The following is a 13,720-nucleotide window of genomic DNA, read 5'->3' on the forward strand; positions in this document are numbered from 1 at the left end:
TGGGATCTGGGAGCTGGACAAAATAAGAAATGTAAATATAAACTATCCCAAAGTCATCCAGTATTTTGTGGAATGTTTCCAGTAATGGGCTCTTCAGAAATGTTTCAGTGCAACAACTTATCTCCCGAAACGTTTGGATTGTGCTTAAACTATGCAAAGCAAAAATGGGGGCAGAGGGGAAACAGCACAGAACCCTAATGCAGTCAGTGCCCTGAAGTCCAGGGCAATTTAGCTCTAGGTGTCAAGATACGTGTTCAATCCTATATGACGACAAACATTAGATAACTGAAGAAACAAATATTTGTGGTAGAGCTCTGCCCCACAGCATGCTGTGTGGCTATCACGAGTTCAAGTGTGGCTCCCTGTTGGGCTATGGCAGCAGTGGGGCTGTGCTGGCACAGGGTTGCTGGACAATCCAGACCCCAGGCTCTGGAGAAAATATCTCAGCAACAGACAGCAGAGGCTAGCATCAGCAGGGTGCCCAGAGAGCCAGCTGCACGCTCAGCCCAGCTGAGCCCAGCCCAACCCAGTCCTGCAGCAGTGCTGGGAAACTCTTGAAGAGCCAATGCCATCTCCTGTCCCAGAGCTGCCTGCCTAGGGCTCCCCAAGTGCCCAGTGCCTCTCTGGCAACTCAGCAGCAAACACAGGTCCTGACATGCAGCTTGTGGGCCTGAAAGGTGGCAAATGGCCATGCTGAAGCTGCTCAGGGAAGAGAAGAAGCATGCTGATGCACAAATCATTCCTAGGACAGCTTCAGATGGTGGAAACCAGGCAGCCCTTCCCCAGTTTCCCAGTTTTTTTGGAACCTTCTTCCTTCACTCCTCAAACTTGGAAATTTTTGGAGAACGGGCAAAATGTTCAACTCCCTTTCCCAGGCCTGAAAAGATCTTCTGGGAGCCGACAGGACATTGCCATCAGCTCTCCATCGGTGTTATTTGGGGTTAATCCTGACCTAATCAAAGGCCTGATGTGAGATTTCACTGGTGTGGGAAAAGCACTTTGAGATCCTTCAGGGGAACCTGATAAAGAAGGGCAAGTACTATTACTCCCCCCCCCCAAAAAAAAAAAAATTAGGTAAAGTACCATGCAGAGATAGTAGTGCAGACATGTTGCAAAAGGGGTTAACCTCAAAGGAAAGAGAAGTTCTGCACTGCAAAGAGTGTCCCATGTTTGAAAATCCAGAAATCTACAAGCATTATGCATGTCTCAACTCACATATTTAATGAATATTGTCTCATCTGCATATGTTTACTAATTTTTATTAAAGAGCAAGTTGCTTGCATTTCCTTCTCCTTCTTCTTCATTATAGCATCAACACTCAACAACCAGGACAGCATGCCACACAATGGTATAAACAGTGTTACCAGATACTTAGGGGTCTTTTGGTCCTAAATTGACTAAAGCATACATGCAAACTGATGTCAAGCATTTGGAATTACCATTTAAAGCCAGTATTTTCTGAGAGCTAAGGAAAGCTATTTACAGCAGAAAATCCAGTGGCTACAAAGGGAGGAGTGAATAGCCCAGACTCCAGAATAAAGAGCCAAGTAAAGGTCTGATTCTGTCAGAATAAAAATACTGCCAAACTGCTTTAGACCTCAGAGAAGTTGCAAACATGGAGACCATAAGAGAGCTGGTTCTGTCAGAAGGTATCAGTCTTGGGGTCAGGGAGGCTCTTTCTAACCGACCTGTCCAGCTCTTGAAGATTTAGGAGCATAGATCTCACCACCAGTCCTTGCTCTGCAACCATTACCAGCAGCACTCATATCATCTGTACTCACCACAGTCCTTGTACAGCAGCTCTTCCTGGGTTTGCACAGGAATTGTAGAGCACACTACATGCAATACAACCTGCGCTTACGTGATGATACAGTGACCTGCTCCATGGCTGTGGCAAGTCACCTTCCTGCATTTGGTCTCTAGAGTCTCAATTAAGTAGCTCAAACTACAAACAAGACACTCTCAAGATCATAAGCAGTAATAAAGTTCAAGTGGTATTTCACTCTTTCTCTCTCATTTAACCTCCTGCTTTCCCATGAAAAACATTTCCATTGGAATCCATGGAATTAAGAGTGTATTTCATAAGGCAAAATGCATTCCTGAGTAGGTCCTTGTGCTAACTCAGGTGCTGAAAGTGGTATAGCCACATTGCAGCACTCTCTGTGGGCCAATGTTTTCTGCTTCTTATCATGATTCATTTAACAAGATGGAGCACAGTGCTATATGGCTTTTAGTACCTATACTAGCTTAGTGGGCATTGGCTTGCATTTCTATAGATGTATTTTTCCACAAAGATGCAACTCAGGAATCTTCTAGAGAAAAAGACAACAGGAGGTTCTGAACATCCCTTCTACTTCAGAGTAAGTTCAGGCAATCACATACTTTGGGGACAGCAGATAACTTCTGCATTGCCACATCTAGTGAAGATCCCACTGGGAAAGCGCAGCTTTGTATTTGAAGAAGTAGTACCTTTAGACCCTCATTAACCAGCACATCCGCAGGCCCTCCCTAGGACTTATTTCAAGACAGCACTTCTTCCTTTGGTATCTGCACTAGCTGCCTGGGGGCCAAAAGCAGAGCAGGTACTGGGTGCACTGCCTGCTCTGTAACTTCTCTCTTGTGGGGTGGTCAGAAGTCAGCGTACAGGGTGGCCAGACCCCACATGGAGGAAACGCTTGCCATCCTCAAAATAAGCCATTCCAGGTGTGCAAATACAGTCACACCTCTAGATGGCTTGTTAGTAATGAGACTGAAGCCCAGAGTCTTAGATCTTAAAAATCAGTGTTTTTAAGGCTTTAACTGGTGCCTTAAAACTTAACATTTTAGTTCAGTCCAGCTCCCTGCCCAAGCTGAGCTGACCTTTGTTCACTTAAAGCCTTGCTGGAGTGGCACTGAGCCCCTGGCTAGCAGTGGAAGGGCTTGTGTCATTGCCTGGGGGGGGAGGAAGGGAAGGTCCCCTCCCAGGGGGCTGCTCATGACACAGGAAGGGGACACAAGCAGAGGCCATTTGCCAAACAGGGACAAAACTCCTGAGATCTCACTGTGATCCTGCCCAGAAAAGGAGGTGCCAAAGGAGCTGGGAGAAGGAGACACTATCTGTGTTGGGAACGGCTTCTGATTTGGAAGGGGCTGCACCAAAAGAGGGCCGTTTCCTTCTGCAACAGGGGATGGATCACAGAGGGATGTGGTAGTGGCTGATGAGCAGGAAGGAAGGGGAAAAGAGCCATTTCCTTGTCAGGTGGTTCAGGCACAGTTTGCAGGCAGGAAGAACTGAAGCAAAGAGAACTCTGGTTTGCAAGTCTGCCTCTTGAATACAGGACATGCATGAATTCAGGGCCCAGGATGAACTAAAACAGAAGAATGTTTGGTTTCAGTACACATCTTACTGGTGACTCATGTTTTATTCATAGTAGTGAAGAAATCCCCTCTCTTTCTGTGCAGGCTTCAAAAATTGGTCATAGCTTGACCTCAGCTTGACCTGAGCTTGAACTCAGGAGGACTCAGGTTACCAGCTTCCCAATTCTCAAAGCAGTTAAAGCCTTTCGGTCATTTTTCACCTTTTATATTCATAGGACTAATCAAGCAAAACCTTGATTGGATTATTCTGCTTTAACTACAGAATGTACTCAGACCAGAGGCTTAACAGCACCTGGTACATATGTACACATTTCTCTCAATTATAACATCAAAGAGCAAAATGCAGTCTAGTCCTACTTTAAATCAAATATTTCCCTCGGGCAAGATCTTTGGAGTACGAACGGACATCACAGTAATGCTTGAACTGACTTTTGCACGCAGGCACCCGAATCTTTATTTTATCATGTACTTTGAGATGCTTAAGGTGGATGGTAAAAGCGAAAAGCAAGACAAGGGAGGCAAAATAGAACCCAAAGGTAATTTGAGCCCATATCCCACCATACCAAAAAATGCAGCAATAGGCAACTCCCTCCTTGTTGCTGCAGAGTAAGGACAAAGTGGATAAATCACAAGTTTTTTATTGCTGGTGAACTCAAAACAGGCAACTTTAATCTACTGAGGAAGATACATGTACAAATGTTAGGCCTTTGTGCGTTTTTTTCATTTTAGTTCAGTCCAGCTCCTTTGCCCTTGCTGAGCTGCCAGTGAGACCCTTGGTGTATCACTGAACTCTGGGCACTCCTCCTGTAAGACGGTGTAAGAAGCATCACATGTATTAAAAAAGGGAGATTTCTCAGAAAAGACAAAGCTCTTGACTGTAACCATGTTGCTCAGAAAGGAGAAGTCTAGCTAATCCTGCTGCATTAGGTACAAGGCATTACAGAAAACCCTGTGATAGCACGAGTTGTCCAGGGGATTATTTGAATTGATTTAAGAATTTGTTGGGTTCCATTCTGTTCCTGGTGTGCAAGCTGCAAGTAAAGTGCACTTCTGGGTGTAAATTACAACTCTGTGAAGATGCAATATCTGGGTGGTACTTGTCAGACATCAGTAGAAAACAGACCACAATAGTGTTACAATGGCACAGGCAATAAGGATAATAGAGTAAGATATTGGATGCCACCTGGGAACCCTTCCATGGTTTGAGCACATGGATATCACATAACTGCAACAACGGTGTCATTTAGCAGGAAGCTTCTGAAACCAAAGAACATGATTGTGCACCAGGTTACCACTGCAAGTAGCCACTCCTCCTCCCCCATCCCATACACAGCTGGTATGGCATCACCAAACGATGCTGATAACTCCTTCTAACTTTTTAGAGTTTTGTAACAGCTAAGGACAAAACAGGGATCCAAAGGATGTTTCTATGAAGCTGAGGGTTTTAGAGGGTTGTGGGGAAGGCAGCATTACACCAGAATTAAGCTATGCCATGAGAGGACAGCCTAGTTTCAGATACTGTGTTTAGTCACCCTGACAGAACTGCTTCACTTGCACCAGAGCCAGAATGGAGAGATCCCAACTCTTACCTGCACCTTGCAAGTATTGTTTTGTTTCAGTAGAGCTGATTTACATTATCCCACATACAAATCTCATCTCTTTTCCCACCCTCCATGTACAATGAATGACAGGTGACTATTTTGCCTGAGTCTAAACCCTTGAGACCATCAAGGCTGACAAACAACATACTGTTTCTCTGATTTCATAATAGTGGCATCACAGCATGAAAAAAAAAAAAGAAAAAAATCTGTTCAGTGTTTGTTCTCTTTTAATTTAATGAAATATAAAAAGGGAACTCTAAATACCCACCTAAGTATTCTGGGTGCTTCAGAAGACATTGCATACCCCAAGGCTGATTTGATTAACTCCTTGACGCCAGAGTTTTCACGTGTCCATTGCCAGCAATGGATGTCATGTGAGAAGGGGGAAGGACGAATAAAATAATTGCACTCTGTGTGATACAAAAAGAATTAACACTGCCCTCATAAGAGCAGAACCAACGAACAATTCCCCTCACACAGCCAGAAGTGCTTTTTCTCTCTGGAATGATGCTCCAGAGCAAGGAGCAGGTTCACAGCTGAGCACACCCCATTGGAAGTAGAGGACCAACATGGACAAACACATTTCCAACACAAGAGTGGAATTCTACAATCACACAAACAGATTTGCATTGCAAGCCAAATTCATCCCTGGTGCAACTCTGTTGACTTTGGTGGAAGAACCCCTAAAATTTATCTGGCCACACAGGGCAATTACAGCAAACCTCCTCATAAAACTGTTAGGAGTGAGATATGTCTGACAGCTGGAAACTCCATGTTGTTGTTAACTCCAACAGCCAAGATTTCCCAAAGCAAATAATTAATCTGTGGCTGCCAGTATCAAGCACTTTTTCTGTATTACAGCTTTCCCTATGCTCCAAGAATGTTCCCAAATGGATTAAATTTCAAACTGTCCCCAGCACAGATATCTCTAAAATGGAGCCACAGCACTTCCTCCTCCTCCAGCTCTCTGTTGGATGCATTCACACCCTAACCGCAGCCTCAGTCAGAGGAAGCATGAAGTACTCTTTAGAAACCTTCTTTTAAAACGTGCCTGCCTGTATCAGGTGGCGTGATCCCTTGCTGCCTCCAATCAGCGTTATGACAAAGGCTTGCTGTAGTTATGTAAAATAGACTTTGGGAAGGAAAAAATAAAACCCTGCTCTTGATACTCTGAGAAGAACACTGGGCAGAACTGGGCCAAGACCTGCCGACGCCAAAGGAAGCTGACAGTCAGTCCCAGAGGGCTCTGAATCCTGGATACCGCCTTAGTCACACAAAGATTTTCAACCTTTGGTCAAGTACAAGGTGTTACAGCCAGACTAAGTCAGCAACGTCACCAGAAACAGAGGAATCCCTGGGAAGGAAGGCAGAAAGCCCTTGTAGTGTGTACAGCCTCTACAAATTTTGCACGGTTGGGATGGGAGCCAGAATCTGGAGCAGCCCTTCGGGCAAGTTCTGCTTTGAGGGGATACAGGTGATGGGAAGACATATGCTATTTCTTGTTCCTTTTGCCAAGATTCAGATTGCAGAGATTATGGTAAAATTCACTCGGGGAAAAAAGGCCTTTTTTTTTTTTTTTTAATAAAGTCAAGAAGAGAAAAGAAGAAAAAAAAAAAAAAGAAGAGTTCTCTGGTGAGTATCAGGACTGAGACTTCAAAAAGTACAAGACTTGTATAAATTCTCCAAGATGTCCAGCACCAGAATATACTGTGGTGCAACAAAGAACCTGGGGGGAGGCCAAGGGGACCTCAAGAGGGGAATACCATCTACCTCCCCAGCAGACTGCCAGTCTTAGGTTCTTCTCAACAGCAGATGGATTTTCCTTGTTCCTGCAGCATCTCAGGTCCCATGGGAGGTATTGGTTGCAAGCAAGCACCTGAATATTGCCTAATGGAGTAAGCCAATCACTAACTTAGCTGGCATGTCCATGCCCATCCACTAACTTTCTTCTTTTTGCATGCATTTCCACTGCAGGATTTTTTTCTTCTTTCTCCACATACGTGTAAGCAAAAGGACTGCTTTCATCTGTAATAAGTTAAAATCAGAAATGACCTAACTAACAAGTAGCTGACATTGGTCCTTGGAGCCCAAAGAGTAAAATCCATAGAAAATCTATTGGTTCCTTTTTTTTTTTCTGGTATATCCCATGCACACCTCCATTAGAAAAAATGGGGTTTATGAATCTTATCATACAGGAAAGAGCAGTACCTCAAAGCCAGAGCTGACAGTCTGTAGTAGAGGTCTAGGCTCTCTCAGATTGCTAAGAGTGGCTCTGAGTCACTATTCAATCAGTCTTCACATGGCCGTTGGCCAAGGCAACAGGGACAGTGGGGGCCCCTGGCTCAGCAGTCTCATCAAATCGTAAGCGCAGGGTGTTTCTGATCACCAGCTGCTCCATGATGAAAGAAGCACAAAACCATGGGATGGCATACTCCAGGGTGATCAGGCCCATGAAGTCAAAATCAAACTGGGAATAGTCCCATGGGCAGGCATTGAACTGGCGTAGAATGAGGCCAGTGGTGAACTCCCAGAGGTATGTCCAAAGAGTGTAAATGAGGCAGCGCACTAAAATGTTACACTTGTCCTTGAGATACAGATACATCTTCTCCACAATGAGGATGGAAGTGCCATAAATGAAGAGTGCCCACACACTGGTTACACCTGGAAACTTCCAGTTAAAGTTGACCACAAACTCCCAGGCAGCTGTGAACATCACCTCACAGAAATAGCCATGAATGGCATAGAGGTACCACCGGGAGAAAGCGGTCAGAGGTTCTGCCGCAGCCATTCTTCTGTGCACACCCCAGCAGGCACTCTGAAATGAAAACAGAGAGAGGAGTCAATAAGGATGTCACGAGTCCTCATCACCCACATGGCAACACACAAATTCATAACACCTGCAAAGGACCTGAGAAACAAAGTGAGTTTCAAATTATCTCAGTTTTACTACAGTGAATTTAAGTCTTGGGGAAAGGTGGCACCTTACTAAGCTCCGAAGCTCAGAATGGGCCCAGACAACTTATACTGCTCTGCCAGAGAGACTGGATGCAGCTGGAATTGGTGACAAAAGGTACAAGGGCTTTGCCAGTAGAGGGGCAACCAACGAACTTATCAGATGCAACTGCCAATAGAAAAATACAAGCATCTCAAAAGGAGCCCACGTCATCTTCTTGCTCCTTTCAAGAACAGCACTTTGCTGATTCCAATATGGATTAGATGAAATGAATGGGGCACAGAAAACCTTAGCCCTTTCAGGTGCCTCCTAAATCCCAGTACCCAGGAAGTTTAGTGTAGTGAAAAACTATACTTTGATGGGAGCTACAGAAAGAAAATGAGAGGAGAAAGTTTCTGAGGTTTTACGCTTTCAGATACCACACCTTGTGCCCAGTAACTGAACTGTTATTTCTTCTGTTAGAGAACTCACATGCATCATATAGTTAAGATTTGGAGAAGAATTCATTACGGTATCAGACTTCCTGATCTGAAGTCAAAAAGCGCAAGAGAGTCATTGAAATCCACTCAGGTTTGGGTTCAGAACAGCAAAGCACAAAGGATGAGAATAAAAGGAACAGCTGAGCACAGAGAGAGGTGGTTAGTCACGGTAAGTAGGAAATGAGAACAAACTCTAATTGTCTCTGCAGGAAATAACTTGGTGAATAGGCTTTGAAAGGGCATAATTTACTTATCACTGAACAATCTCAACACAATTAGTTTTTTTTACACTTTCAAATTTTTGTAGAGATTTTTAAGGTCCTAAGCACTGCCTTGCCATGCTGTAACTCATTAGCCCAAGTTCATTTTAGGCATAATTTTACTGAAGCCTTACAGATTTACAACACAGGGTGAATATGACCTCTTTCATTATTTAAGTATAAGCTTTCAAGTCAGGTTTCTCTTGACCCCTGATTAGACACTATTTAACTTCTTTGCTCTGCACTTGTCAACTCTGTGGTACAAGGTGCTAGGAAAGAACTACAGTAATGTCATGTACAGTCATACCAATGCCATCTGGAAACAGATTATTCCTGCCCTGCTCTGTAAACACTGTGCCTCTCTGAAGAAAATATTAATACTCAGTGGTGCACTGAAAGGAGATTCTGATAGAAGATAGGTAAAGAGAAAGATTCATAAAGAAAAAGGAGTCAGAATAATGAACACAAAGAAGGTGAGCAAAATATTCACTGGAAAAGTATTACAGTTCATCCCTCCTCCTGTACGCACATTTCTGAGGAATGAGAAGCACTGGGAATATTGAAAAGTGGAAAGGACAGAGCTGTACCCATAACCCATTCATTCCTCTCTTAGGCTGACACCCAAACAACCAAAGCCTTGGCAGTTCACATGATATGGATGCTTGAAGAACCATTTCCTAATAGCACAATTCATGTTACATAGGCCACTGAACTATCTTCAGATGCTACAGATCTGGGTCAATAGCAAATTGTGAGCTTGTGGGTGAAAGACTAAGGAGTCACTAGAAATTCCCTCGTGTCTCCTAATAGTTCAGTCACAAGAGATGCTCCAAGACAACTGTGGAGGTGTCACATAGATGTGCATGGGGTATATCTCCACACACTTCGCAAGAGGCTGATGTGTAAGGGCATTGCAACTTCCTCTCTGAGAAGAAGGACAGTTTAGCAACATAACGTTAGTTGGTTAATTTTCCAGCAAAGCCAATAAGCTTAGGAGGATCTTATCTTGAATCTTCATATCATTTCCCCATTTTCACATATTTTCAAGAGCAAACCAGTAGTCAGAGCTACAGGAGAACGGGAAAACAGTAAGAAGGAAGTGGGCTGTGGCTATCTTTTGTCAGAATGAGGATATACTACTGCAACAGGAAGGGAGAAACTTCTTGTATCTAAGAAGGCAGACACCAAAAGAAGCAGAAGCCTTGGAGGTCCTATCTGTTACTAGGTAAGGTGCAAAGGAAATACAGAACTGTCATTCTCTGCAGAAGATAATGATTGTAAAGTTTTCACTAAACTGCCAATGATTGTATGTTTTTCCTCTTTTTTCAGTCTTTCTAAGCTTTTTCACTGGTGCTCTTATCTCCTTGCCCTTCCTTCTATGTCTTTACAGGAAATGTATTTGAATTCTGCTAGGTGGGAGCATGCATAGCATGCAGTACTGTCTGTCAGATTTTCCTTATAATTTTGGAAATCTCTTTTCAAAGCTAGATCTTTAACAAAATAGGCTGTCCAAATGTGCAAAGGTCCTTTCCTCTCAATCCCTCCCTTCTTCCTCCAGCGATCCCTTCGCCAATTATTTCTGTTGTCTTATGCCTGCCCACCAAAGCCAAAGACTCCAGCAAATGTATCCAACAAGTCATGTTCAGTTCTGCGCCACATAAGTTTCTCTGTGCAATGAAGATCTCTCTCTTTCCTGGTATTATACACCACATACTTAATAATTACCCAGTTATTCTCTGCTTTTCTTACATTTTGCAAAATAGATATCTAGTCCCTACACTGGAAGTCTATGACTAATATTTGAATGTAGACTTGGGACAACCTCTGCAATTGAGATTAATGCATTACGAAGACTATCCTTTGAATCCTGACCCTTTCACCATGATTGCAAGGAGATAAGCACCAATGTGCTGATAATGTCTCAGCACTTCCCTTCTACTGTCTCAGTCAACCTGAGCTTGCATGGGAACTTCCTTCTTACGATATGCTTGAAAGATAGTCCTCACTGGCTGCCTGCTGATTAAAAGCATCCTGAAACAGAGCAGATGAACTGTGGCAGCCCAGACATGAATTGGTTCCACTGTGGTAGGCACTAAGCACATCCATAAATCAACACAGCTCCTGGTGCAAAATACTTCATTTGAAATAAGACAGAAAGTATACAGTAAGAAATAGAAGGGAACAGAGGATACAGAGGTAGAAATACAGCAAGCTATATCACATCATTGCACAAGTTGGGGACTATACAACTTAGTGGCTACAAGACACTTGAGCATTTACAAAGTACTTAAAATTGCAGTTGTCCCAAACCTCTCATTTCCCAGCCATATCAAATCGGCTGATCCCTGATAGACAATACAGCAAACAAAGGTCTTAGATACGGAGGAGGAGAGAGGAGTCATTTTTGGCAGCAATTCATGCATAAGGGTCAGGCTGAAAAATAGCCGCAGGATATTTGTGAGAAAAGGATCTAAACAGAAGGCCAAGACTGGATTCAGTAAGAGATGCACATTTGTGAAGAGCCCAGAAGAGATAATTGAACTTGGTGATACAAAACTTTTAATGGAGTGACAGTAATATAGATCAAAAAGCTTGAATGTATGATAGCTTAGTCCCCCGAGGAAAACAAGTGATTTATATCAGTGAGGTAGTTACAGTGGGATGGACACTGACTTCCCAAAAACCAAAAACACTGCTGCCAGCTATGCAATTGCCTCAGCAGAGAGGAAACAAGTCATGGAGACCGAGCTCCTCACCAATCCTCTGCAAGAGAATGGCAATACTTGTAATGCTGCTGCTTACATTGTGCTATTTTGTGGAAAACAGGGATCTTTCAAGTTCAAAGCTATGAAATTAATACCTTTCATCAACAGCAACTTCTCTTTATATTTCAAGCAGCTGAAGAAACAGTTCCTCAAAACAGTACATTATCAGCAAAACTGAGCTAAGCCAGCACAGAAGTTTTCTGTCTTTCTCCAGTAGGACCTTTTTTCCAACCTGCTGATAGAATTAGAAGAAAAAAGGCAAGTATGTTGAAACTACACATCATCCTAGGAACATACAGTCCTAGAATTTCTCCTGGCACTGCCTGTGCAGGTAACGCTCCTGACAGCACAGGAACCCAGAACCTCTCCATCCACTCCACCTACAACAAAAAAGGCACTTTCAAATCACAGGCCTACCAGGTGGAGAGTATAAAGGACTGTGTTTCTCTACAGAGATCTGGTTCTGAGGATCAGGGCAGGATGCTCTAGTCTAGGGCTGCAAGAAAAAGGGATGCTGTAACAACACTGAGATTATGCTTTTAAATTTTAGAATATCAACTCCTTATTGAATATTAACCATCCCCTAGACTGAGGTAAGATATAGATAAACCTGAAGCACCAGGAGAAGCAAGGAGAAAGGAGATAAATCCCCAACTGCTCTAAGGACTATTTCCTAACGTGACAGACATTTTGTGCAAAAAGGAGCACTAACACATTCAGTTTTACAGCTGATGTAGCCCAGGCAGGCAAAAGGCAAGTGATTGGCAAATGAAGAAATAATGGCAGATTTGTCATGCACAAGCACTGCAGGGGGGACATCAGTGCTTGTCATGTTCGTGACTGATCAAATGGCTGAGCATTGTCTGGTTCACATTCAAAGCTCTCCTTTGCAGTGGCTTTCTGCCTGTCTCCCTGCTACCCAGTCAAACCATGCTTCAAAGTCTCAGGTTGTCTCAGGTTCTTACTTAAGCCCTAGTTAAGATACTCTGAATTAGCCCTGAAGTGCTGATAAATGAAAAGCACAAACAAAAGATACATGAGACAGTTCCTCTGACCAGCTAGGGCCTTAGGCTGCAAATTCTGTCAGCTACTTGATTCACCACAGGTGGAACTCTGAAATACATGGCACCTGCCACTCCTTGACCTTAAGCTCTACTGCTTATGATATTCCCCTTCCTTGTCCCTTTTTTTTTAAATCAAACAGTACTTATATAAAAGTAATTGTTCTTCATGACTTTTTGGATGTTTTTTATTGACATATCTTTGTATCTACTCTTGCTTAAGAGCTGGAGAATCACTCATATATCTGGGTTTTTTTGCTTTAACAAAGAAGAGTAAGTACAAGGATGTGTCGATGAAAATCAACATGCATTTTGGGGCAATACTTTAAAAAATGTAATTTTTCCTCTCCTTAATTTTGCATTTTCCCTGTAAGTAAATACCAAATGAGTGTGTCTTTGCAACCAGAGACAACATTCAATTAATGTGCTGCAAATCTGGCTTCAATATTTTCATATAAATCTTACACAAACCATTAGAAATAAAGATTTACAGAACATCAGTGCTGGATTTGGCCCCAAGACATTAGTTCATTAGTGTTTAAAGATTTATGCACTAAAGTCTCAGCAGTACTTATGTGCTGAAGTCATAACTCTGAGGAGATATTCATCCTTCAGGTAACTGAGAGCCTCAATTAACTGTGGCTTAGAAAATAGAATTTCAGCTGTACTGAAGTGTGGAGTAGTTCCAGCAAATAGATTAATCAAGCTTTGCAATGACTGTTAAAAGTGCACCACAGACAGCTGCCTCTGAATACAGACTTGATGTACATTCCTTACTCCTAGCACTTTCAGAATGGTTCTGGAGCTCTGGGATTTTGGTCAGTTCTGGATGTATTAATCTGTCCTTGCTGCTTCTCTCTCTGGACTCTAACTCCATTAAGGTGTATGTTCTTTCCCTTCCTCAGGGTTCAACCAATGCACAGTGTATTGTGACTGAGCACAGACCATTTTTAATCTGTACTTTTTCCTCATTTATGCTCTGCCTCATTCCCCTGGCAAGGGGCATCATTTCCCAGCCACCCCTGGTTCCTTTGCCCAGTTCATTCTGTACCTACTGGCAGCCTCTGATCCCTGCCTATCTTTCAAATCTGTCCCAAAGAGAATTGGGATACAGTAAAACAGAATGATGACAAAAGAAGATTAAATGAATCCAATTACCAAACTAAGCCAAAGGGATGAGGAGGTGTAGTTCTTATCAGGAATGTCTCTGTGTGTGGGCTGCCCAGAAGGCACCATTCACAATG

At 43.0% G+C, this 13,720-nt stretch overlaps 1 protein-coding gene across 8 annotated transcripts in view; it reads right to left on the reverse strand.

Moving 5' to 3' along the window:
* Window positions 1–3,979: 3,979 nt before the first annotated feature.
* TMEM229B (transmembrane protein 229B) overlaps window positions 3,980–13,720 on the reverse strand; it is a 34,806-nt gene continuing 25,065 nt past the window's right edge. For 5 of the 8 annotated variants that reach the window (XM_067296590.1, XM_067296583.1, XM_067296584.1 and 2 more), the window contains 2 exons: window positions 11,511–11,647; window positions 3,980–7,773 (listed from right to left, as the gene is read on the reverse strand). In XM_067296590.1, coding sequence (XP_067152691.1) covers window positions 7,243–7,746 — 504 coding nt within the window. In that variant the 5' untranslated portion in view covers window positions 7,747–7,773; window positions 11,511–11,647 and the 3' untranslated portion in view covers window positions 3,980–7,242. Of the gene's footprint in view, window positions 7,774–11,510; window positions 11,651–11,832; window positions 11,876–13,720 lie in introns of those variants that run through there. The other 3 variants (XM_013959560.2, XM_067296586.1, XM_067296589.1) reach the window with 3 other exon arrangements.

The sequence above is a fragment of the Apteryx mantelli genome, chromosome 4 (assembly GCF_036417845.1).
Source record: "Apteryx mantelli isolate bAptMan1 chromosome 4, bAptMan1.hap1, whole genome shotgun sequence".
NCBI classification, from domain to species: domain Eukaryota; kingdom Metazoa; phylum Chordata; class Aves; order Apterygiformes; family Apterygidae; genus Apteryx; species Apteryx mantelli.